This window comes from Anabrus simplex, chromosome 4 (genome assembly GCF_040414725.1).
Source record: "Anabrus simplex isolate iqAnaSimp1 chromosome 4, ASM4041472v1, whole genome shotgun sequence".
Taxonomy (NCBI): Eukaryota; Metazoa; Arthropoda; class Insecta; order Orthoptera; family Tettigoniidae; genus Anabrus; species Anabrus simplex.
The window spans coordinates 243,083,290-243,111,153 of NC_090268.1; the positions used below are offsets into that span (position 1 = coordinate 243,083,290).

General features: G+C 39.2%; 1 protein-coding gene across 1 annotated transcript in view; it reads left to right on the top strand.

Annotated features, from left to right (window-relative positions):
• Gp210 (nucleoporin 210) overlaps nt 1–27,864 on the top strand; it is a 461,410-nt gene that overhangs the window by 242,094 nt on the left and 191,452 nt on the right. Inside the window, exons 8-9 of the mRNA XM_067145468.2 lie at nt 1,529–1,704; nt 26,367–26,529. Of these exons, the coding sequence (XP_067001569.2) occupies nt 1,529–1,704; nt 26,367–26,529 (339 nt within the window). The remainder of the gene's footprint in view (nt 1–1,528; nt 1,705–26,366; nt 26,530–27,864) is intronic.

Sequence of the window (27,864 nt, forward strand, 5' to 3'; positions counted from 1 at the left end):
TCTTCCTCAACAGCTCTAAAAACCAATCTCTGAATTACAGAGTACATGGCTTCTGAAAAAAGTTAATTACTCTCATGGTCGCACTTAGTCGCAGCAAAAAGTCACAGTTTTTTATTCATTAAAGTATAGATAACTCATCCAAAAACTTTCATTGCGGAAATCAAAGGCAATCTATTTTGAAAGTCAGCTCAAATTTGTACAATTAGATAGCGCTTGGACACCGTGTACCTGAATTTTTAAGTGCATGTTCCGGACAACAATATAGTAATTTTCAGAAAATGCTACATACTATATAAAATACATACCTTCATCTAATATAATAACATTGTAAGCTAAAGAAATATTTAGTTCTGACGTCTTTACTGAGCCCTCACATAATAATAACTGCGCGCTCGCTTCGCCAGAATATGATGCCCTAACGGAGGAGAACCACTTTCGGCCTTCGGTGAGATTAGACAATCAGACAGTGCGACTTTTCAATACATAATTACTGTACCCAAGAGTCTTATAAACACGACTCTCAGAAAATGCGCACAAAAGACGAGGGTTGAAAATATTATTTTTGGCCGGCTGGATCCTAGAAATTACCCACTGTGCAGGCAGTCCAATGCACTGGACCTCAACACCTGTTCCACCATCACAGGAAGTTTGCCAAAAACCTATGTTCATGCATACTGAAATGTGCTGGAGTCCTTCATGCATGGACCATATGGTGTGGCAAACTGGTAGGGAAACATGTTCCAGTAATATAGACAGTGTGTCCCTCAAGATGGTTAGGTACGCTGGTCCATTCGTTGTTGGGGTAGCATGTATGAGCTGATCAGTTGATCATGGATATTACCACATGACACATTGCTGCCAAAGTGCTGTTGGTGATTAGTGACAACTGTATCATGGAGATTTTCAGCTGCCCACTTGTGTGTGTTATGCAAGTTCATGATGCCGTCACTTCCAGGTATGGTCTCATTGGTAAACAAAACATATGACAGATGACAAAAATATCAGTATGGTAGCGGCTTTATACAAAGCCTGCACCTCAGTACAATACCAGTGCATTGTATGACATATGTTCAATGGAAATTTTTATTCTTTTGATCCCAGGAATCCCACCCGTCCCCCTCCAACTCCAACATTGGTTACAAATGCTTAGATACACCCTTTAGTATAGGTAAACATAGTAAACTAATGCTAACTGAAAAGTACGGGGCTATTCAAACACATGTCCTGTTGGACACTGGAAAATGAATTGTTTATGTATGAGGTACTGATATAGCATGACTTGCATAGTTGAGACAAATAATTAGTAATATGTTTCACACATTCGCACAACTGAATAAGTAGCATGCGAGTATATCCTATCGTTCACTGTATTTTGTAGTGGTTTTGTTAACATTTGAAGCAGGAAGAGAAGTCACTGACTTTTACGTGTTCACTACTTCTCGTGTGGCTGTGTTGATTTTATCCTAACCTTATAGTTTCATGTTATTTTTATAGTTGAATTATGTGTTTTTTTGTTTTGTTTTTTCAGGTGAAACCAATTCATTATTTGATGATCAATGTGAGAGCTGATTTTCGTGTAATGGAAGGGGAGACTTTGTCAGTCTTACCACTTGGAGCAGAGAGTTTGTTGTCCATTAGCTATCATGATAATACTGGAGCGACATTCACCGCCACTAGATCTGATATTAAAGTTCGTATTAATAGGTAAGTGCTAAAGTTGTGCAAGTCAGTTGTACAAGTGCTTCCTTCTGCTTTTAGTCAGTTTAGTTGTTTTTTGGTATCCTTTGTCCTTGCTTAGCTAATAGAAGGAATTCCACATCTAACAAGCAGATAGAATAGCTCATCTCCCTAGTTTTGTATCACTGAACGCTGAGGAGAGAGTATTAGTGTATTGTAATCCAAATCATTTTTATACATTCATTTTATGATAATCTTTATTACATTTAGTTGTACCTATTACTACATTAAAAATTATCATTCAGTCTCAGTGGTGGTGTTATGCACATTTTACATGTTACCGGAAGTTTTAACTCATCGATTTTAAACAGTGTTATACAAGGAGTATAATTTACAAAGAAGTGGCATAATTACGCGTACAGAAACTAAATGAAACTCAACTCTCTAGCAATATGTATGCGCAGGACAAATAGTGTAAGCAAACAAATAAGCTAGTGAATGAAACTGAAATCACCAGTATGTACGGAATACACATAATCAGTTACTAGTGTCAGGCCTATTCTTTCCCAGATGCTGGTTGGGTGAGGTACAGGAGTGAGTTAGCAGAGAAACCCAAACAAGGTTTTTAACAGAACAAGGAGCAAAACAATCACACAACATGACATAAAAACAAGTATCAAAACACAAAATCTTAGCATCAAGGTGCTTCTCCAAAATGCTAATTCGTGGAAGAATGTTTCTGCCAGAAATAACATACTGAATAATCGTTCACAAGGCAGAGCAAAAAAATCAGAACAGTACACGTCTTATTCAACACGCAATGACAACATCTGTTCAAAACGGAACACCGGCTACAAATTACATGGCGCCACACAATAACAATAGCATAACTGATACATAAAAGAGATAAGGTTGCATCAACCAATTACAAAACAGAAAGAGGGAGATAAGGAGACATAATCCCGAAACAATGATAAATAAATTTGCCTTCACAAAAGATTTAAATATTCGGCTTCACCTCATTTAAAACCTACATGGAATAAGTGCAGAACAACCTTTCCCTATTGCTAATAATATCTTCGTAATATAACTCGCAATTAAATGAGCCTGAGGCACCACAAGAAAATGAAAAGTTACATTTAGTTTTAAAAAATATTTATGGACGCATTTCCCTTGAGTAATATACATGCTACACTACAGGCACACTGCGAGCGAAACATAAAAGTGAAATTTACAACTGTATTTTTCTTCAAAATAGTGTTATCAGCCAAACAGTCTGTAGAATTACTTGGATGACGCACGAATTACATTCCAAAATTTGCAATAACTGAATGTTTGATTTAAAGCTGTTAAAAAGTATTTAAAATAGTTTGTGTTGGGTCCACCTTGTTGATACACTTTTTATAATTGAACATAGTACATTCCCTTCATCATTGGTGAAGACAAATCAGTACAGGATCAAATCAAATACCTATTATGGTTAAGTTTATCAACAGTGTTTGATTTAAAACAGTCGCTGAAATGATTTTTAAATTTTTAGGCGTAATTTCACGACGCACGCTTTACCATTATTTGCACCTCTAAATCACACTGGCAGGAATGAAAATACAATATGAGACGTTGCACAGTTGCACTTGTTAACAATATCCGCATCTCTTCACATTAATGTTGAATTTCAAATACCATTTGGTGAGTACTTCCTGAAATTCAGATGAGTTTCCAACAGATACAACTTACTTTACTCGTGCATTACACCCTCTTTCGTATTAGACACCGTCTCTCCCTCCCCCCCCCCGGCTTTTCGACGCGAAGAAAATGAAAAAGATTAATCTTGTATACAAGGCCTCCCCACGTAATTCATCGGAGAAGAACGACGATTCCGCTTCGAAGCCTGGATCTACCTGCTTACTATACTGTATACTGTGGGCAGAGTCAATGAAATTAGATTCAAGAATTAGATCCAGGTTATTTCCAATTAGGCCTAAGGTTAGCATTTTTTTCCCTTTTGTGTGTTTTGCAGAGGAACAAAAGGTTAGTGCACTAGTAATTGACCTTGGATCAGTAGTTGACCGTTAGGGAGAAAAAAATTAAAATAAGGGTGTTGAGCTTCAAATAACACTACTCAACAAGGTTTTCATAACAAGGACAATAATAACTATTTATGTGTAATTTGTATGAACTGATTACGAATATGGCTTTGGAAAAGTTCTTACACATCACATTTTTAAAAATAAACTAACAATTTGTAGTACCGGGCGAGTTGGCCGTGCGGTTAGGGGCGCACAGCTGTGAGCTTGCATCCGGGAGATAGTGGGTTCAAACCCCATTGTCGGCAGCACTGGAAATGGTTTTTTGTGGTTTACCATTTTCACACCAGGCAAATGCTGGGGCTGACCTCAGTTAAGGCCACGACCGCTACCATCCCACTCCTAGCCTTTTCCCATCCCATCATCGCCATAAGACCTATCCGTGTCAGTGCAACGTAAAGCAGCTTGCAACAACAACAATTTGTAGTTTGCGAAATGGATAAGATTGAAATAGGTTCTTTTCTTCAATGTGGTTCTTTTACACAATTATATTTCATTTCCGTTCAGTTAAGGTACCATTGAATGAAAATACCTGTAGATTAATATTATATAATTTATTCTTACCTGTATCCCCTATAATTTGTAATCCACTATGGTATTTTGAAACACGCTGTAACTTCGAGAATGGCACTAGATCATGGTAGAATATTCTGTACATTATAACAATGTTGTTAAGCACTCTAGAATTTTCAAGATGGTATTTTTTTGTTACGTATCTTTCTGGAAGCCTGGCCAGGTACATATATAAGGAGGTGGTCTCGATGGTAACGAGGAGTTATTATTTAGGAGTTTCACTGGTGACCATTTGTTGTGGTTAACTGACATGCTGATGTAGGCAACGGTTTCAACTGTTTCAAGGTTGTAATCTCTGTGTGCTGTGATATGCAATTGTTAAAATGGTGGCTGTTGATGTTCTTGGAGTGAAGTGTTTTGTTTGTGGTACTCTAATTAAGGTTGTGTGTGTGTGTTCATTTGTAAATAGATGTAAATAAATAACTGTACCAACTGACAGCGTTTCATGTGCGTCTTTGTGAATATGTTAACTTTTGAGGATTGAATGAGTGTTACCCTAGCAAACTTATTTTCAATGGGCCAATTGCAGAAACGGTATTTAGACGATGTCTATGGTTAAACAATGCCTAAGTATGGCTCCCACATTGCAGAGATATTATTTATCACTTAGACACTGTCTAAAACCGATGTTCAACTGGTCATGTTTAAACACTCCCGAGAGCACTGTTTAACCTCAAATGAGAGGAGTGAATCATCAGAGGTTATGTACCATGAAATATGTAATTTGTATTATCATGTTGAGACGATTCCGGGAAGAAAGGTTAGTCCGATGGCCTCTATGTGGGTCGCCCACTACTAAATCGCATTAATTCGTTAGACATGCACGGGGAGATAATCTTAAAAAAGGTTTCGGTTTTTCGAGAGACTTGTTTCTTGAGACTGACAAAGTGACAGTCCGGTAACTGTCAACTTGAATACAATTTTTGGCAACTCCCCTCCAAAACCTAACAGCAAGCCTAAACTCGCTAATGACACTCTACAACAATTCCACTCACCAGTAATTAATCTTTCCACCACCAACTTAGATGAGGACGATATAAGAATTCTTTCGAAAGGTCCAAAGCACAACTGGCCCTGTTTCAACTCGTCCCTTACAGCCTCCAAACTCGTAGTTGAATCAGAAGTTGCTATCAGCAAAATGCCATATGACCTACAAGACAAACTCAGAATGGACGTAAAAAAACAATTAAACAAAAGTTTTTTCTCAAAAAATCGCACCGCGACCCCTATCGCCAAAATCAACAAAGATTCCCTTACTGAAAGTAAACAAATTCTCAGTCTTAAAAAGAAAGTCAAAGACAACCAACTCATTATTACAAAGGCCGACAAAGGCAACACAACAGTCGTTATGGATAAAACAGATTACATTCAAAAAACCAAAAATTTCTTAGATAATGACTCCTTTTCGATAGTTAAGAAGGACCCAACACAATCAGTTCAAAGGCAATTGAAACAAATTCTAAAAAGCACATCTTTTCTCCTCACTGAGCAAGAAAAACAAAAGTTAATCACTATGAACCCAGGCCTACCAACAGCTAAAGCACTACCCAAAATCCACAAAACCGGTGTCCCTATTCGACCCATAATAAACTACAGACCAAGCCCCTTATATAAATTATCTCAATTTATCCAACAATTTCTTAATAAACATTATAAATTCTCATCAAATAAATCCATCAGGAACACTGTAGAATTAGTGAACAAACTAAACAGTTTCAAACTTCAACCATATCATTCAATGCACTCCTTTTATATAGTCAACATGTATCCCAGTATAAAAACCAACTCATTATTCCCGATCATCGAAAAGAACTTACTTGCTAACAACCAACTAAGTAAACTAGAAGTTCAAGACTTTATGACTATATTAAGATTACTAATTAACAATAATTATTTCACATTCGATAAGATCATTTACAAACAAGATGGTTTGGCTATGGGTTCACCAGCCTCAGAAATTTTAGCAGAGATCTACCTTGATTTCCTAGAGCACACCGCCATCGACAATAACATCAAATTTGCTAATATCCAATTCTGGGCTAGGTACGTAGATGACACATATATAATCCTAGATGAACGCTCCATAGACGCGCCATCCACCCTCAAAAACCTTAATAACATTGATCATGACATTAAATTTACTTTAGAATCAGAGATAAACAACTCCAACTTTCTAGACCTAACAATCAATAGGCACCCCTCTTCGTTCACATATAGTATTTATAGAAAGCCCACTCAAACGGCCACTACTATAAGAAATGACTCACTACATCCCCAAACACATAAAGTGGATACATATAATAGCTTAGTAGACCGAGCATTCAAGATTCCGATGTCCAGAAAAAACTTAAAGAACTGAACACCATTCGCTCCATAGCAAAATTTAATGGATATAGTGAAACCTTTATTGAAAGAATAATCAATAAATTCAGACACCGCCCAAAAACCACCCTAATAAAAGACAATACTAGCACTGCCATGTTTTCTACATTTACCTTTAATAAACTAACGTTCTTAAAAAACACAACGTTAAAATAGCCTTTCGTACTAACAATAGAAGCACAGAGATCCTACATAACTCTTCATCAATAAATAAAAGTAGTCCTTTTTCTAAATCAGGTGTATATAGGTTTTCTTGCCAAAACTCAAAAGCTCTTACCTAGGGCAAACAGGACGCAGTTTTAAAATCAGATATGCAGAACATGTCAATACCATAAAACACAACCGTTTTTCCGCGGTCGGCCTACATATGAAAGAATTTAAGCACAACTTTACTGAAATAAATCAAGATCTTGAGGTATTAGAAATTCTAAACAAAGGTTCTTTCCTAGACGTCACTGAAAACCTCCATATTCATTTAGACCAATATTTCAATCCAAACCTAAACTTAAATGATATCTCAGAGAAACCAAAGATCCTATTCGACTTTCTCATTGAATTTTTCAGAAATATTAATATCCCGAAAAGCAGATCTGTCTTTCACATTATGCATAATACTTTGTCACGCCACATACTTTCACTGCATCACCCTCCATATTTCCCCTCCTTCCACTCCTCCTCCCCTACCGCTCCTTCCCTCTCCCCTCCTAATCCAACAATGGCCGCTCCCCAGGCCTAAACTATCCAATGCGCTCTGTTCCTCTTTATCTCGTGCCATAGCTTTACCGCCTTGGGTCCCGCAATAAACATCATAGAAATCTGCCCCCACCCTACACGTAACGCTGCAACAATACACCACAAATATTAGCACAGTCAACCTCTAAGCTCTCAGAGGAACGTCTTCCTTAATTCCAATTTTGTATTCTCGTCGAGCTGAATATGTTTACTACACCCTCAACAAAGTGATTCTTTAACTACCATGTTCATCTCACACTTGGATTCAAATATGTTATATGCATTTGTACCAGTTTGGATATGTTGAGCCCTGTCTCATACTTACGCTGCGCTTGACCTATGTGGCACCTGACGAAGAAATATCTACAAATTTTAATTCTTTAACTGCCAATTCCACCTTGTACTATGAAAAGTTGAATGTTATTTGTATTTGAAAGTATTATTTAATGAGTCCTAACTCGTATGAATTATAGCTTTTGTTTTCACCCTTCATGGTCTGTTTTGAAATGGCATTACTGAATATCTACAATTCGAACCTTCACTGCCAAGTTCATCTCGCACCATGAGTTCAGATGTCACGTACAATTCTAAGAGGCTGTCAAATCCTAACTCACATTTGAACTACACTCGCACCGGTGCCATTCAATGAGTGATTGAACGCAGACCTTTTGTGCCAAATCCATCACAAACCTACATTTTCGTGTGTGTTTTATGTGTTTTTTCTATTTATCGAGTCCAAACTCACGCTCATGCAATTTTTGTCTCACCCTTCACAGCTGTTTTTTGAATTGCCGCTTATTGAATAAGTGATTTCAATCCCTAACTGCCAAATTTCATCTCAACCCAAATATTTTTTAAAATGTTACGTGCATTTTTGAGAAGATTGTGTTTATTGAAATCTAACCTATGTTTTGTACTACACTTGCGGCAGGCAACATTCAATGGAAGAGTGTCTGAAATAATGTGAATCTCCAATGCCAATCATCTCGTACTTCCGCATGGTTTTGTTACAGTTTATATGTTTTTTGTTTAAGTGATTATGTTATCTCATGTATATTCAATTTTGACTCACCCTTCATGACCACTTTGAAACTGACATTGTACTTCGCGTCTTCATGTTCTCTCATTTAATCACACTGATGTAACACCTTGTGTAATATAAATGTCTACATGCTATGCCTATTTCCCACATTTTGGCTGAAGATGACGCCAAACAGCGTCGAAACTAGTTCCAAGTGTAAATATATGTTGTAAATAAACTATAACATTTATTTGTATTGAAAAGGTGGACCCTTTTAAGTTTCCTATCTTACAAGGGATTATGGCGAGAATGCTCACGGCGCCAATACTTCAGTCTCTCCTATTTAGGGATTTTGGTCATTTGTGTGGCTGTCAAATGGTAACAGATGATAGTGGTAGTAAATTAAAGTGTTGAATTAGCATTTTACTCAACAGATATATTCACCAGCCCTACGAAATATATTTATTTTTGACAATTGAAATTGTTGTCCGTGAATGTTTATGTTGTGGTTGTTCGAAGTTTTTATTCCATGGACCTTTTTTTGGTTGGCTTATGAATACAACAATTTGATCTTGTAACAGTTTAGAATTTATTTTGTTTCTTTAGTATATCGTGTGTTCGCTGTACTTCCAGAATTATAATTATACATCTTCTCGTTACTCTGTGTTGCATGTGCTTGCGTCATCCTTTTCTCGTAATGGCTGGGCCATGTTCAAGGCCGAATGATTCCAATATCCTAGAATTTTCACATGATTTAAACAGTTATAGTGAATTTTTTGTCGAAAGTGATTCCCATTGTGTGGGAAATGTCAGTCACAGTTGCACACTATGCATCAGACCATGAAGAACCTGACATCGATGACAGTTATGTGTACTGTGAATAACTTTACTTCATCAGTGAATTGCAACACACACATATTGATATCAAATTATCCAGAATTAAATGTTCTTTCTTTCACGTTTATGAGTAAAGAAGAAAGACACTATAATGTCTGATCTTTCTATCACAGAAACCCATTATTTATTTTTCAAAAATTTTCAAAATTTAATATTTTTTTTGGCTTTACCAATAGTAATATGTCCTAGATATATTCATTTCTGAAATGCTCATAGTTTCCTCTATTGGTGTGATTTATTTTAATATGTGTTATACTGTTTAAGTGTTTTTTGTAATTTGCTTGCATAATCACAAATATTAGTTTGAGCTGCTTCGAGTAAACCCCTGCATATAGGCTAAGCGCAAGAGCATTAATGAACTACATAAATAATCAACATCATATACTAGTTCTAAGTTTTCTTCTCATAATTTAACTTTCCATTCGAACAAAAAATGTTGAAATATCTTCATTCATTTTATGAATAAACTCGTTTCTCTTCGTATTTTCTCCAAGCTTATGTCAATTTTCTTTAGTGCCTTACCGTGTAAGTACACTTAACGGTCAGCTATTTTTGGTCCCCATGATAAATGTCACAATATGTTATGTTAACATTCAATTATTTATGTACCAGGAGGTACACCTCTACGCCGCGCATTCAAAAGTAGTGCCTAAAAGAACCCCTCTATTGGTAAAACTGTGAAATTGAAACTATACCTACTTAGAACTTTACTCAGAAGATGTCACCACAGAAATATGATGTAATTTTGTTATTGTGCAGTTGCCTAAATTGGGTGAATTTCTCCTTGTTTTGTTTGCCATTCATCAAGAAGTTTGGACATTCCTCCTCAGGTGACACTACTAAAAGTTAGGATCATGCTCCCTGGTGCGAGGTATAAGAACTAAAAGAAGTTTTGTATCCTTAAGTTTTTCTTTTAACTGATGTTCATTTATTTTTGGGTTGGCAATATTTTCTTTTCCTTTCCGCCAGTTTTGAATGTAGCCAATCCCTAATTTCTGTAATTAATTTTCCACCTATCACAGCCTCCTTCTTCGATTTTGAGTGTAACTTTTAAATTGACCAATAAAATTGTGAGGGTGTGACTGGTTTATTCATGAAAGATCGTGAACCTTCCCTGAGGGTTTATAAACTGTGGCTTTGCGCGTCTCTTGGCCAATTGATCGTCATCTTACTAAGTGAGTGTGTCAAAGCAGGAGGCGGGCGGCCTCTTTCTTCAGGCAGCGGTACACCTACAAGGTAATGGCCACATAACATCTTTCTTTCTTGCCGCCTCCGCAGCTTAACCCGAGAGAAAGGTCCGAATCTTTAATTATGTAACCAACTTTTCTAAAATGTAAATCTCCTTTCGGCTAATGTAAAAACCTCGTAAACTCTTTAACTGCATATCGGAGATAGAGAGTGAATTACCCTCTCGAGCTCCCCTTCATCTTGGTTTGAGGTGACTACGTTTATAACTGTTTCCATTTTATGATGTGGTAAATGACTTCCTATTCGAGTCACCTCAGTAGTTTGGGAATAGCCCCCGTTTCACTGGCCTAGTGCCCTTTAGGTTTTTTTAAGTTTTCACTATCTTGGAGCACTGTATGCCTCCATTCAATTTGTGTTTCGGGCCATTTGCTTAGCTTGTTCTCTTTCGCAAAGGTCCTGTAGGTTGGGTACTAGATACCCCTGTATAACATTACCATTCAATTTGTAAGTTGTGCCTTGATGGCTAGTGATGGTAATTTTCTGATATTCCCTTGAATAGTCTAGAAGAAACTGAGCGCCTGTTTGCTCTTTTTCAATTTTGTTATTGTAATGAGTGCCTCTGGAGGGCTAGACATTGGATTTTGGGAGCAAGTGCTCCATGAATTAGGGCGATTTCTGCTGTTTGTAAATTCGAGCTTGTAGCTCAGGAAATGTAAAGCTAGGGGCTTAAAGCCCAAGGTGTTGGGTTTCTGAATCTTGGATTTTTTCCCATTCTTGTTGAATGTTTGCTACTTGTACCTGTAAAAAAATTTAAATATTGAGTTTGAAAATATAACCTTCAGTTTAAGCTTTTAATTAATTTTGACATTGTAGTTAGACCCATTCACCCCAGCACCTTCCTTAACCTCTTTTTGCTCCACGGGCAACCCCGTAACAAGTGGTAGCAGATCGTGGTTGAATGGGTCTCAATTAAGCCCCTTTTGACGGCTAATCACAGTATCCATTTCGAACTCTAACAATTTTCTCACTCGCAGACTTTTTTTTCCCCCCTAAATTTGTAAATTTCTTTCATCATGTCTGGCCCTCGCGATGTCCTCCATCCTGACTACTTGCGCAAGGAGGAATTTATTTATGAATTACTGATTGGGAATGTTCAATCGGGAGGCACGGTTGCTGCAGATACCACCAAGCTTAAAGAGTCATTAGAATTACCTATTAATATCCCAACTTTGGGAGAGAAGGAAATTGATGAGGCTCTCTCCACTATCACCGATAATACCACTGAGCTAGCATCCGTAGTAAGCTTTTTTGAAGTGAATGATCCATCTCCCAATCAACTTAAGAGTACAAGGTAGATTGTTCCATTTTTACAATAGAGTTAGGGACCTATTTTCTCTCAAGTTAAAAGAAAACCATGCTAAGGAGGCTAGTAATCTTGTTGATCGTCTTTCTGAAATGTCAAATAAAGTTAGTCAGTTGTTGTCGGGGGCAGCTGCTCCCAAAACCGACCAAGCCACTGTGATAAACATCGTAAGTGAGGAGGATTCTTCCAAGGGTGAAGAAGGTAAAAAAATCTGTGGCAACTCAACAAAATTCTGCCCCATTAGGAAATGAGCCTGATCGTTGTACATCCATTCCACCATTCTTTTTAAATAACGCTGTGTCTGAAGCTTCTTAACCCCTTAGGCCGTTACCTATTTTGTCACCTGGGTTCAGTAGTTTGCCTCATTCTTTGGCTATATTGCTTAGAGGAATTTCTAGTTTTCTATTAATTCCACTAACGATGTCATTTCCTTTTTAAGGTTTTTAGTTGAATTTCAAGATCACGCACCAGTGTTTTCCCTCTCTCACTCTCAAATTTTTCAAATAATTTACTCTTACTCTATAGGTGTCCTCTTGGACAAAATAGTCAAGGCAATAGCTGAACAATCTTCTATAGAAGACTTCCACGCCCATCTGTTAGCTAACTTCATTCCAGGTCGAGCCATGTCTTCGTTAATTCAAAAGTACTATTACAGAGTACAGCGACTGGATGAAAATCTGGCAGACTTCATCGAAGATATTAAGTTCTACACAAGGGTATTCGCTCTTCATTTCCCAGAAGATCAAATTGTGCAGACGATTGTTGAAGAAATTTCCCCGCCCTATAGGTCATATCTCTGTTTCGCGTCACGTCCTCAAACGTTTGCAGAATTAGAGGCTATGGCGGTTTCAGCCGAAGGAGTCCAGTATGCCGACACCTTACGAGTCGCTAAGGAGTCCACTCCATCTTCGAGTAACTTTTGGCCTCAACCTCGCCGAACTTTCACCACCCGCAAATGCTATGCTTGCGAGTTGGCAGATCATCTAAGTAACAAGTGCCCTCTGATTAAATCCAGTGGGACAAAGAATGGGGCTGGGTCATCACAAGGATGCTTCAAGTGCGGCTCTTTTACTCATATCCCCAAAAATTGCCCTAATGCCAATAGCATCCCTTCCTGCTCAACTTCTGGTGTAACCTCCTTCTGGTGTAACCTCCACCAACTCGAATAATCTAAAGTGACTAGCGTCATCGGCTGAGTCGGCGTGTTCTTCTTTTCCAGGCTCAGCCCCTGTTAAAACGACCGAAAGTTCGGAACAGGGTAGAAGTTCTTCTAAACCCACATTTAAATGCCCTAAAGAATGCCTTAAGATTGCGGCGGAGATCCCCACACTTGTACCTTTCCTCAAAGTTGAATTGAATAGTGAACCCGTTACCGCTCTAATAGACTCGGGAAGTGTTTGTTCCATTATTTCTGCTGAGTGGTATTCCAAATTAAAGTCTGTAAGTTTTCTGATTATTCATCTTCGGTTCAATGCGTTTCGGCTAATTCCTCTCCATTAGAAATTTTAGGTTTCGTCTTTGCCAAAATTCGTATTTTTAAATTCACCTGGAAAGTAAAACTGGTTGTAGCTAAGCACTTGTCTTGCCCTATAATATTAGGAGCAGACTTCATGTCTCATACCGGTCTGGTGCTTGACATTCAGAGCAAGTCATGCGCTTTTAAATTTGCCAATAATTGTAAAATTCCTTTGCTTAAGTGTAATTCTGTCATGTTCATCTGTTTTGCCTACCCAGGATGAGATGTTGTTAGACCTTAGACATCTACCTGAGGAGCAGGCTGATAGTATTCATAAGTTGTGTCAGTCATTTCCGGATGTATTTTCCGATACTCTTAGTGTTACTGACCTTATTGAATATAAGATTCAGGTTACGGATTCAATCCCAGTTAGGTTTCTACCTTATAGGCTGTCTCCACCTAAAATGAAGGCTCTGAAAGAGATCATCGACCAAATGTTAAAAGATGGTATTATTCGACCCACTAAGTCGGCGTATTCATTGCCAATTTTTCTGGTGCCAAAACCCCAAGGTGGCTTCAGGCATGTGATTGACTATAGGGCGTTAAATCAGAAGGTGGTGTTACAATCTGTGCCTCTTTCTGACCTTCACTCTTGTTTTTGATGCTTTTGGAAACCTAAGTTCACCATCTTAGACCTTAATCAGGCATACAACCAGATCCCTCTAGCCGAAGAATCGAAACATCTAACAGCTTTTGCCGTGGATTGGAACTTGTATGAGTACAACCACGTGCCTTTCGGTCTCCCCACGGGGGCAGCTGTGCTCACGAGACTGCTAGGTAGGGTCTTCGACATCAAATTTGAATACTTGTACCATTATCTTGATGATGTCGTACTTGCTGAAACCTTTGAAGAACACCTTGATCATCTAAAAGAGGTCCTAATCGCCTTCGTAAGGCCAGGCTGACTGTGAAGTTATCTAAGGTAGCTTTTGCTAAACCTTCCATGTCATTCCTTGGGCATATTGTGTCGCCCGATGGTGTTTCGATCGATCATTCAAGAACACAGGCCATCCGTGATTTCAAACCTCCTAAGGACATAAAGGTATTGCCAGGTTCATCGGCATGGTGAATTTCTTCATGAAATTTATTCCCAACTTCGCTAACAGAGTGGCGCCCTTGAACTTACTCCGTAGGAAAGGCGTCAAATTTGAGTGGGGGCCGTCTCAACAAGCCGCTTTTGAAGACCTGAAATTAGCTCTTTGCAACGCCCGTCTTTGCTATGCCTGATTTCTTGAAGAAATTCATCGTTAAAACCGACGCCTCGTCGTCGTCGGTGGCTGCTGTGCTTCTTCAGGAAACTGAACTCGGAAGGCGAACCATCGCCTATGCATCTAGGACATTATCGGCTCAAGAGGCCAAATATTCTATCTGTGAACTTGAGGGTTTGGCAGTCTTATTTGCATTAGAGAAGTTCCGCCTCTATCTGGAACATGTCAAGTTCGACCTGGAAACAGATAATCAAGCCTTAAGTTGGGTCTTAGCTAGGCTGCGTCGTACTGGTCATATAGAATTTCTGCCTTCCAATTTGATGTAAGGCATATCAGAGGATTCGAAAACATTGTTGCGGATGGACTAAGCCGCATGTTTTCTCGTGATGGGGACACCACTGAACAGGAAGATAATTCTTCTCTTCCCGCGCCCATACCTTCGGGTGTAAATGTTGTTCTAACTGATGCCCCCATGTTGTTTAGGGATATTGAAAAATATCAACGTGAAGATCCTGTGCTGGCCCCTATTATGGAAACCCTTTCTTCTGAGGAACATGTCGTCCCTTATGTATTGAGGAACAGGGTTTTGTGTTGCCCGTCAAGGCATGATCAGAAGATGAAAGTTGTGGTTCCAGCTGTTCTGGTACCTATGATCTTCAAGTACTATCATGAGACCCCATTAGGGGGCATTTAGGCATCTTCAAAACTCGAGAAAATATCCGAGAGATGTTTATTTGGAAAGGTATGGACAGTGAAATTCGTGAATTGGTAAAAGGTTGTAAATCTTGCTTGCTTAGTAAGCCCACCTTGTCCACTAAGCTAGGTTTATTATCTTCTCATCAAGCGTCGCGGCCCATGGAACGCCTCTATATAGACTACGTCGGACCCTTCCCCCAATGAAAGGGGAACGCCAGCAAATTCATTCTAGTGTGTGTAGACGTTTTCACAAGATTTTTCTGGCTATTTCTGACTAAGCTGGCAACCGCTCAGTCCATCATTTCTTGTTTAAATACCATCTTTGCTTCTTTTGGTCCTTGTCAGTATATAGTTTCTGATAATGCTAAAGCCTTTACCTCCAACCTCTTCCGTAAATTCTGTTTTGATCTCTCCATTTCACGTGTAACTACTTCGGCGTATTATCCTCAACCATCTCTGGCTGAGCGGGTCAATCTTAATCTTAGATCGGCTCTCATCGCATTTCATCATGAAGATCATTCCAGGTGCAGAGGTGCCAACTATAACGGATTGTCCGTAATGATTATGGATTTCACTTCGCGATTACGGCATTACGGTCGAAGGGGAAATTATTACGTGTTCTGCAGTGTGTGTTCGTGTGATTTCTCTGTGACTCACGGTGGACGAAATGATTGCAGAAGACACATAGAACCCAAGAAACATCACACATGCGGTAAATCAAAATTACGAAACCAGTCTGTTTCATCGTTCTTCATAAAAAGTAATGAAACTGCGGTGACAAATGCCGAATTATTGTTCACATAATTTCTTTTGGAGCATAATATTCCGTTATCAGTTTCAGACTACGCTGGAAATTTGTTTAGATCAATGTTCCCCGACTCTAAGATATCTCAGAAATATGGTTGTGCAAGAATTAAAACCTCTGCTTTGGTTCAATATACGGCATCTGAGGCAAGAAAGGAAATAAGTGAACTTTTGCAAATAACGCCTTTTTCTTTGGCTGCTGATGGTAGTATGGATTCAAATGCAGTTAAACTTTATCCTATAGTTGTATCTTTCTTTAATGCTCAGAGAGGCCAAATATCAACTATTCTATTGTCATTGTTAGAGAGTACCGACAATACAGGTGAGGACATTTTCTCTGTTATTAATGGTGAATTGTCTTCTTTAGCCATTCCATGGGAAAATTGCATTTCTTTTTCATCTGACAATGCATACACATTGATAGGGGCAAATAAAGGTGTTGCCAAATTTGTGAAGGACAGGCATTCTTCTGTTTATGTCCCGGGTTGTTCATGTCATCTCATACACATCTGTGCACAAAAAGCAGCAGCCCATTTGCCAGTCAATGTAGAGAATTTTTTGGTTCAGTTATATTACTATCTTGATAAGAGTTCTAAAAGGCAAAACACGTTGAAAGTTTATCGGGCTGTTTGGAGGGTCACAAAATTTTGAAATATGTTAGTACCCGTTGTCTCTCGTTTCTTCAGTCTATTGATAGAGTTCTTGAGCAGTGGGAAGCTTTGACATTCATATTTTGTAGTGAGACCCACCATAAAAATGAGACCACCAAGCAGTTTGAAACTGTGAAATCTTTCATACAAGACCCACACACAAAACTGTTCTGCTACTTTCTTCAGAGTACACTTCCTGTTTTTAACTCTGTGAATATATTTCTGCAACAAGATGCTCCAGCCATACATCTTCTTAGGAGGAAACTTACTGATCTTTTAACTGACCTATTGGTCAGATTTGTTCAGCCATGTTTTCTTCAGTCAGAAGCTACCTCCCTTTTGAGTGTTGAATTCAAGAGGAGGAAATACCAGAAAGCCAATGAGGACTTGGTAATTGGAGCAAAAGCTAGGGCATACTTGAAAGATAATGACTGTAATGAAGAGATGTTTTATAATTCTGTCAGAGAGTTTTATATGGCAGCTTGCAGTTACATTACCAGAAAATTTCCCCTTGATGAATTTCGTCATCATGCTGAAGTTGTAGACATCTCTCTCAGGATGAAGGTTTCCTCTTCATCACTTGAATATTTTGTTTGAAGATTCCCAACTTTGGTCAAGGAAAGTGAACATGACAAACTTGAAGAGAATTTGCAGCTTTCCAGTGTGATACTTTCTCTGAATACATTGTACATGGACCTAACATTGATGTGAATTAGGGTAACATTGCAGAGCTTAAAAATGAAAGTGGACAAATTAAGTATAAAACCTTAAGGCCCGGTTTCTTCAACTCTATGTTAAATTTTGCTTAACAAATGTTAACTAACAATTGTTATTAATTTAACACTTCGTTTAAAAGTGCCCTGTTTCACGAACATATTTCCAACATTTGTTACGAAACAATTGTTAAAGACAAATTAACACATTTCCATGAGATTTCTGAATGCGTTTGGCAGTGAGCGTCTTTTGTTTCTCTACATATAGCGCTCCTAGTGGCGTATTGAAATAGTATTTTGTCACACAGACACATGGTTGACATTATTATAGATTATGGTTAGCGGAGACCGCTAAGAAGTAAACATGTCTAGTAAGAGGCAACAACAGCGTTATTATGATGAATGCGAGACAAATGTTGTTATAGTTTTCATTTAAAATTATGCGAGAGTGCTTAAAAAATGAAATAACGGACTGTTATATCACAACATTCTATATAGCCTATTCTTGTAGGAGTGCAATCTAAGGTTCCTACATCACCGGCAAAATGTGATAATTGATATGTTTTGAATGATTTTCAGGCATTCTTTTATTGCAGGGAAAATAATGTAGTGCCTTGTTAATGCTGCAATGGCAGCAAGAATTCATTGTAGAATTGTACACACTCTTTTCTTGCCCTCGTGAACATAGTCGCCTACAATTAGGCCTTTTTTCTTTAAAAAAATTATACTATTTGTTCGGGACGTCGACCTATGAAGATCTTTTGCCCCTGCAATTAGGCCTACATGGAAAGTGTCTCGAGGTCAGATGTCATTACAAACCTCCGCTTCGGACGAAGTGGAGGTGATATAACACTAAAGGCGAACAAAATTTACTTAAACATGTCAGGTCCGCAACCTAATAACTTCTGAAAAATTGATGAAACCCCGATTCCAATGCAAGGCGGTGGCATAGTGGTCATCGTACTTGTCTGCGAGCGTCGTAGACGTGAGTTCGAGTCTCGTTTCAGGGAACGTTATTTAAAAATTGGAACAAAAATATTACGCAAATCGCAGTACCTGAAATTAATATAGGTCTAAACGTTCTCACAGTTACTGGTTCTCTTCTTAATCTGTTTATCCTCCAGGGTCGGTTTTTCCCTCGGACTCGGCGAGGGATCCCACCTCTACCGCCTCAAGGGCAGTGTCCTGGAGCTTCAGACTTTGGGTCGGGGGATACAATTGGAAGGAATGATCAGTTACCCCCCCCCCAGGCGGCCTCACCTGCTATGCTGAACAGGGGCCTTGTGGAGGGATGGAAAGAAGATTGGATGGGACAGGGATGAAAGCGCCCGTGGCCTTAAGTTAGGTACCATCCCGGCATTTGCCTGGAGGAGAAGTGGGAACCCACGGAAAACCACTTCGAGGATGGCTGAGGTTGGAATCGAACCCTCCTCTACTCAGTTGACCTCCCGAGGCTAAGTGGACCCCGTTCCAGCCCTCATACCACTTTTCAAATTTCGTGGCAGAGCCAGGAATCGAACCCGGACCTCCGGGGGTGGCAGCTAATCACGCTAACCACTACACCACAGAGGCGGACTATATTAATTTGAGGTAGGAAATAAAGTTCCACTGCAATTTGATCATTACTTTTATTCGCATTTTTACCTTCACATTCCCTGAAATAATTAATTAAATTTGTATTTTAAAAAAAGTAATCTAACGCGGGACTCGAACTCCCATCGTCGTGGTTTGTAGACAAGTACGATGACCACTCGGCCACTGCTACACTTGTGTAATCTGAAACTTTTCAAGTATATACGCGGTGCTTTACAATCATAATTTCGTAATTTTTTCGGAAATTATTAGGTTGCGGACCTAACAAGTTCAAGTTAAATGTGTTCGCATTTTAGTGTTCTATCCCCTCCACGTAGTCCGAAGCGGATCCTGCCTCATGACATTTGTCCTCATTTATTTCGGAAACGAAACTGTACGGTATTGACCCAAACCCTTCTACACGAGTTACAGTTTAGTATCCTCCAGCAGGTACATTAAGCTAGTTGAAATCGATTGGACGCAGGGTCTGACCCATCCTTGTAAAATCTATAAGCAACTGCTGCTCTGGAGAGATTGGTAAGTTGCAATCTGTTGGAAACTCTAACCTATATCGTCTAGTAGGTACCTTGTTCATTATGGCTTCGGTAATTAGAAATCTTTCTTCTGACAACTCTGAAAGGTTGTTATTTCTTAGTATGGGTCATCCTTTGCCTTCTTCAGTTTATAAATAGTCCTCATACAGCAGTAAAGCTTCAAACTTACGTCTTCTACATGTCTCCATTTTGAAATTTTAGCGACTGTTAAGAGGTTTAACACAGGGGTGCTGCTAGGTTAATTTAACACAAGATTTAACAATTGTTAGAGTTAACAATTCTTGATGAGATGACCATTTTGTTAAATTGTGTGTTAAGTCCCCTTAACAGCAGTGATAACACTTAACATTCGTTGAAGAAACCGGGCCAAAGTAATCTTGTATTTGCAGTACTAAGTATAAAGCAAAGTAAAGTCACCTCCGTACAGGCCATGAAGGCCCTTGGAGGAGTGGAAGGTAAAGGCTTCTACCATTGTTAACCTCGGCACTTGATGGGGTAGAGTGGTTAGCTCTACGCCCAGCTGCCTTTGCTCCCAGGAATAAACCGAGTGAACCTCAGGGCCAGATGCACCTCCGGAAGTGGAAATCTTGTTTCTTAAATTTTACGACTTCCTGACGGTGATTCGAACCCACGTCCTTCCGGGTGAACTGAGCGTGGCTTTACCACCTCGGCCAGGCAGCCCCTAGTACTAAGGCCCGGTTTCTTCAACTCTATGTTAAATTTTGCTTAACAAATGTTAACTAACAATTGTTACTAATTTAACACTTCGTTTAAAAGTACCCTGTTTCACGAACATATTTCCAACATTTGTTACGAAACAATTGTTAAAGACAAGTTAACACATTTCCGTAAGATTTCTGAACGCGTTTGGCAGTGAGCGTCTTTTGTTTCTTTACATATAGCGCTCCTAGTGGCGTGTTGAAATAGTATTTTGTCGCGCAGACACATGGTTGACATTATTATATGTTATGGTTAGCGGAGACCGCTAAGAAGTAAACATGTCAAGTAAGAGACAACAACAGCGTTATTATGATAAATGCGAGACAAATGTTGTTATATTTATATCATTCTTGTAGGAGTGCAATCTAAGGTTCCTACATCACCGAGAAAATGTGATAATTGATATGTTTTGAATGATTTTCGGGCATTATTTTATTGCGGGGAAAATAATGTAGTGCCTTGTTAATGCAGCAGTGGCAGCAGGAATTCTTTGTAAAATTCTACACACTCTTTTCTTGCCTTCGTGAACATAGTCGCCTACAATTAGGCCATTTTTCTAAAAAAAAAAACCACTATTCGTTTGGGACGTCGACCTATGAAGATCTTTTGCCCCTACAATTAGGCCTACATGGAAAGTGTCTCGAGGTCAGATGTCATTACCTAATAACTTCTGAAAAATTGATGAATCCCCGATTCCAATGCAAGGCGTGTATACTTAGGAGTTGTGGCATAGTGGTCATCGTACTTGTCTGTGAGCGTCGTAGACGTGAGTTCGAGTCTCGTTTCAGGGAACGTTATTTAAAAATTGGAACAAAAATATTACGCAAATTATAGTACCGGTACACTTTATTTTCTACCTGAAATTAATATAGGTGTAAACGTTCTCACAGTTACTGCTGGATCTCTTTCTCTGTATATATATTAATTTCTTCTTAATCTGTTTATCCTCCAGGGTCGGTTTTTCCCTCGGACTCAGCGAGGGATCCCATCTCTACCGCCTCCTCAAGGGCAGTGTCCTGGAGCTTCGGGATTTGGGTCGGGGGATACAATTGGGGAGAATGATCAGTACACACACACACACACACACCCAGACGGCCTCACCTGCTATGTTGAACAGGGGCCTTGTGGAGGGATGGAAAGAAGATTGGATGGGACAGGGAAGGAAGCGGCCGTGGCCTTAAGTTAGGTACTATCCCGGCATTTGCCTGGAGGAAAACTGGGAAACCACGGAAAACCACTTTGAGGATGGCTGAGATGGGATTCAAACCCTCCTCTACTCAGTTGACCTCTCGAGGCTGAGTGGACCCCGTTCCAGCCCTCATACCACTTTTCAAATTTCGTGGCAGAGCCAGGAATTGGACCCGGACACCCGGATTGGCTGCTAATCACGCTAACCACTACACCATAGAGGCGGATATATTAATTTGAGGTAGGAAATAAAGTTCCACTGCAATTTGATCATTACTTTTATTCGCATTTTTACCTTCACATTCCTTGAAATAATAATTAAATTTGTATTTTAAAAAAAGTACGCTAACGCGGAACTTGAACTCTCGCAGTTCGTAGACAAGTACAATGACCACTCGGCCACCGCTACACTTGACTGTTTTGCAACTTTTCAAGTATATACGCGGTGCTTTACAATCGGGAATTCATAATTTTTTTGGAAATTATTAGGTTCAAGTTAAATGTGTTCGCATTTTAGTGTTCTATCCCCTCCACGTGGTCCGAAGCGGATCCTGCCTCATGACATTTGTCCTCATTTTTTTCGAAAATGAAACTGTACGGTATTGACCCAAACCCTTCTACACGAATTACTGTTGAGTTTCCCTTAACAGGTACATTAAGCTAGTTGAAATCGATTGGACGCAGGGTCTGACGCATCCTTGTAAAATCTATAAGCAACTGTTGCACTGGAGAGAATGGTAAGTTGCAATCTGTTGGAAACTCTAACCTATTTTCTATATCGTCTAGTACCTTGTTCGTTATGGCTTTGGTAATTAGAAATCTTTCTTCTGACAACTCTGAAAGGTCGTTATTTCTTAGTATGGGTCGTCCTTTGCCTTCTTCAGTTTTTAAATAGTCCTCATACAGCAGTAAAGCTTCAAACTTACGTCTTCCACATGCCTCCATTTTTAAATTCTAGCAACTGTTAAGAGGTTTAACACAGGGGTGCTGCTAGGTTAATTTAACACAAGTAATAACAATTGTTAGAGCTAACAATTCTTGATGAGACGACCATTTTGTTAAATTGTGTGTTAAGTCTCCTTAACAACAGTGTTAACACTTAACATTCGTCAAAGAAACCGGGCCTAAGTGTACCTCATAGTAACTCTCCCACAGAAAGAGTTTTCAGTGTTGTTAGGAAAAATCAGACAGAATTCAGGCCTAGGTTAAGTACATCTACACTGGAATCGCTTATGGTTCTGAAGACGAAAATGTCATCTCAAGGGGAAGTATGTTTCAAGAAAACCTACACCGAAAAGCAGCTGCTGGGTGCGAAACAAGCTACAAAGAATTTTTTATCACAGAACTAACAGGTAATGAACAAATTTTCTTGTGTAATATGATATACATTAGAATAGATGGCTGTAGGAAAGGGCAAACGTGGTGCTTTGTATTTAACTCGTAAACGTTTTGTGGGTTGGGGGGGGGGGGGGTGCGCGCGGGTTAAAAATGGGATTACTGATAACCCACTTCAAAGGTTGGCACATCTGCAGGTGGGATACGTCCCTGCATTGGTTGGTCTTTGCTTTGAATTTGGTAGTTCATGAGTTCCATAAGTTCACTCCAGCTTCTCTGATGTTTAATTTTGTGCCTAACACGCCGCTCTCTAACCTTTGGTCACTTAATGATATCCTTCCAGAGACCATAGTCCCGTTAATATTAGAGATCTATGTAAGAAGGCTAAGCACAACCTGAAGGTTTCTCATGAAAAGGTTAGGGAAAGATATGATCATGGACAGAGGCCCACCAATTTAAAAGTCGGAGATCAAGTCATAGTTAGGAATTTTGTTCCTGCGGGCAAGCTTGCCCCCAAATTTCATGGGCCGTGCATTATATTGGATTTTCTGACTCTTCTTACATTATTAGTGAGCAATCCAGCCACAGAAAGGATCTTTAGAGTTGCATTATTATTGTATGTAATTATGTATATGACCTGTTTTGTACAATCTTCCCTTCTGGTTTTCCTGCTGTCAATTCCTGAGTGGCCATTACCAAGCCCCTGTCTCCTGCATATCCGCACCATTGGCATACAAGCACCTTCCACGCCGCCCGCCCCTCAGCATCACCAATAAAGATCGTACTCCCAAGTCTCCAACAACACCTTTCTGTCGCCGAGATTTTACTGTTTCAGTGCCCCCTCAACTGGCTGCCGCCGTACTGTAACATCTTGTGAGGGACACAAGAGAGAAGAAAGGGCCCTCTTCACTCTAGTAAGGCCTCCTTCTGGAAGGCGCGCCGGAGTGCATCTTCCCGGCAAAGGCTGAAATGCGGTGACTCTATCACCAACTCATCTGGGGACTGTACATATACTTCTAATCTGCGGTGACCATCACGACGACTACCCCTCTCATAGTAGCGGGAGAGGTGTATCTGAGGGTACTTGAGGGGTCCGGGCGACCTCAACTGGGTATCGGCAGCGGCGGCAGGTCTTGCCGTCAAATTTATCAACATGTATGTACAACAAAGACACTCTAAAGCTGGAGTTAAACTAACTTCTACCTATCAACTTCAAAGAAAAAATTTTTCTTCAACTGGAAATTATTTTTTCAAAATTCTTCCGTGTCACCCTAAGAAAGGACATTTGGGGGGGGAGGAAGTCTGTACCGGGAGGTACACCTCTACGCCGCGCGTTCAAAAGTAGCGCCTAAAAGAACTCCTCTATTGGTAAAACTGTGAAATTGAAACTATACCTACTTAGAACTATACTCAGAAGATGTCACCACAGAAATATGATGTAATTTTGTTATTGTGCAGTTGCCTCAATTGGGTGAATTTCTCCTTGTTTGCCATTCATCAAGAAGTTTGGACATTCCTCCACAGATGACACTACTAAAAGCTATGATCATGCTCCCTGGTGCGAGGTATAAGAACTTATAATTTAAAGAAGTTTTGTGAATTTCTCCTTGTTTGCCATTCATCAAGAAGTTTGGACATTCCTCCACAGATGACACTACTAAAAGCTATGATCATGCTCCCTGGTGCGAGGTATAAGAACTTATAATTTAAAGAAGTTTTGTTTTTGTAAGTTTTTTTTCTAACTGATGTTCTTTTATTTTTGGGTTGGCAATATTTTCTTTTCCTTTCCGCCAGTTTTGCATCTAGCCAATCCCTAATTTCTGTAAATAATTTTCCACCTATCACAGCCTTCTTCTTCGATTTTGAGTGTAACTTTTAAATTGGCCAATAAAATTGTGAGGGTGTGGCTGGTTTATTCGTGAAAGATCTCGAACCTTCCCTGAGGGTTTATAAACTGCGGCTTTGCACGTCTCTTGGCCAATTGATCGTCATCCTACTGAGTGTGTGTGTCAAAGCAGGAGGCGGGCAGCCTCTTTCATCAGGCAGCGGTACACCTACAAGGTAATGGCCACATAACATCTTTCTTTCTTGCTACCTCCGCAGTTTAACCCGAGGGGAAGGTCCAAATCTTTAATTATGTAACCAACTTTTCTAAAATGTAAATCTCATTTCGGCTAATGTAAAAACCTTGTAAACTCTTTAACTGTAAATCGGGGATAGGCATTGAATTACCCTCTTGAGCTCCCCTTCATCTTGGTTTGAGGTGACTACGTTTATAACTGTTTTCATTTTGTAATGTGGTAAATGACTTCCTATACGAGTCACCTCAGTAGTTTGGGAATAGCCCCTGTTTCACCGGTCTAATGCCCTTTAGGTTTTTAAGTTTTCACTATCTTGGAGCACTATACGCCTCCATTCATTTTGTGTTTCAGGCCATTTACTTAACCTGTTCTTTTTTGCAGAGGCCCTGTAGGTTGGGTACTAGATACCCCTGTATAACATTACCTTTCAATTTGTAAGTTGTGCCTTGATAGCGAGTGATGGTAATTTTCTGATATTCCCTTGAATAGGCTAGAAGAAACTGAGCGCCTGTTTGCTCTTTTTCAATTTTGTTATTGTAACAAGTGCCTCTGGAGGGCTAGACATTGGATTTTGGGAGCAAGTGCTCCATGAATTAGGTGGATTTCTGCCCTTGAGTAAATTTGTGCTCTTTGTAAATTTGAGCTTGTAGCTCAGGAAATGTAAAGCAAGGAGCTTAAAGCCCAAGGTGTTGAGGTTCTGAATCTTGGATTTGTTCCCAATCTTATTTAATGTTTGCTACTTGTACCTGTAAAAATTCTTAAATTTTGAGTTTGAAAATATAACCTTCAGTTTAAGCTTTTAATTAATTTTGACATTGTTGTTAGACCCATTCACCCCAGCACCTTCTTTAACCTCTTTCTGCTCCACGGGTAACCCCATAACAATTTAAGATGTTAGTCCAAGGAATTTAATACATTTAAGAAACCCTTAAAGCTGAATAAAATATACATGTGTAATTAACATGTAATTAGCACTGATTTGGTGATTGAATGTTCAATTTCTATATTCTCTACTGTGGCAGTCATTGAGACCTTCACAGTAACCTTTCAAGTAACTGTGATTAGAACAATTACTAGCAGCTGGGCCAGTTGGACCAAGACTTTTTATGGAGATGTTACTCTACTAACACTCACCACTCTGTACTGGCTTGTAACAGACAGAGCTTGACCTTGCATACCTCAGGTTGGCCCAATACAAATTAGTTTTTATAATTTGTATAAGAATAAAATTTGTGTTAATATTTACTTCCACATACAGGTTTCACTTTTGCCATTTTCTTTCTCACTATTGCTTAATGTGGGTGGCATTGTTGGCAGTACAATGAATGTACTCCTTCTTGTCCAGTGTGTGCATAGTTTTAATTCCATTAATGTTTTGTTAAATACCTATTAAAATGACTACTTTTCAGATTTGACCTTGTAAAGCTGGGAAGAGGACATCAAAAAAATACTATGGTTGCCCATCTCATGCATTGTGGCAGCACTATGTTGAAAGTGTGGGATGATTTAACTTTGCAGCATGCTGAAGATTATACCAAATTGACTATCGGGAGAGTTTTCTTGCCTCTTGTGGTATGTATATCCTATTTCCTCCATAGAAGTGTGCTTTGTTTAATTTCTTGCTGCAACTAGTTTTCAGAGGTGTATGTTGCAAATATTTCTACATGATTTTAATAATCAATTACTAGGAAAAGTTTTTAATTCAGAATTATTCCTTCAATGTATTTTTTTTTTTTTTATTCAACAAGTAGAATTCTTTCTTGCAATATGAGTAGCTTCCCAACAATGTAAGAAGTGTGTTTTTGGTGCAGAATGGAGCAGTCCTCAACAGCTCCACCGTTAGCTGCCATAGATGGCCTAGGCGTCACTGAAGAGACATACTAAGGAAATAAGGAATGAGGTAGTTTCTTGTTGCTTTCCTCACTAAGCCAGAAGTTGTTGTTACATATCAGTCTGCCAAGCTCATTGAAATACATGCACATCCAACCTTATGAGCAATATTTTCACACCATTCATAGCAATGACATGCTGCGTAAGGAATGACATTACTAGCCATGCTCATACCTAAGTCACTTTCCTATTGTCAAAGCCAAGGATAAGACTATGACAGATCAATGAAAGTAACAAAATTGTTCTATCCCATACCAGTAGACATAGTGCACTGTAAACAGTAGGTCTCGCCAGCAAAGGCATATTGTTTTACATGTATATAATAGTGCTTGCTGCCTCTTTTCAAATGGAATAAAGTTGCAGTTAAGTATTATTCCATCATTCTGATTATATTGACATTTCCTGTGCTCAATATCTGGAAGTTATATCCTTCATGTGTCCTGGCCAATTGGTGAGTGCATATCCTGTAATGAAAATTAAATGTTATATTTTCAGCTGACCTTTCAGAGGATTTTTTCTTTTTTTTCTTTTGCATGTTCGGTAACAAGTACAGGTGGGAAGTGGCGGGGTTGGGATGTTGTTTAATAAACGGAAATGCTTCTTCATCATCTTCGTCGTTGTCGTCGTCATCATCATCATCATCATCATCATCACCACCACCATCCTTTCTCCTTATACAGCTCCTGCCAAGTTGGGGTGTTTATGGCACTTCTCCACCTTCCTCTCTCCTTCCACCATTCCTCTTCCATCATTTTGTCGCAGTCCAGTTTTCTTCTTCTTGCATTCCTCTTTATCTAATCGATCAAACTCGTTCTAGGTCTCGCTCTCTTTCCCTTGAACTTCACGTCTGTCATCTGTTTGGGTATTCTTTCCTTCTCCATCCTTTTTACATGTCTAAACCATCTTAGTTTACTCCTCTCAATTCTTTCACTTAGGTTTTCCATTCTCGCCTTCCTCACATCTTTGTTTCTTAATCTGGGTTTCCTTCTCTTTGCTATCATGTTATGTAGGTATTTC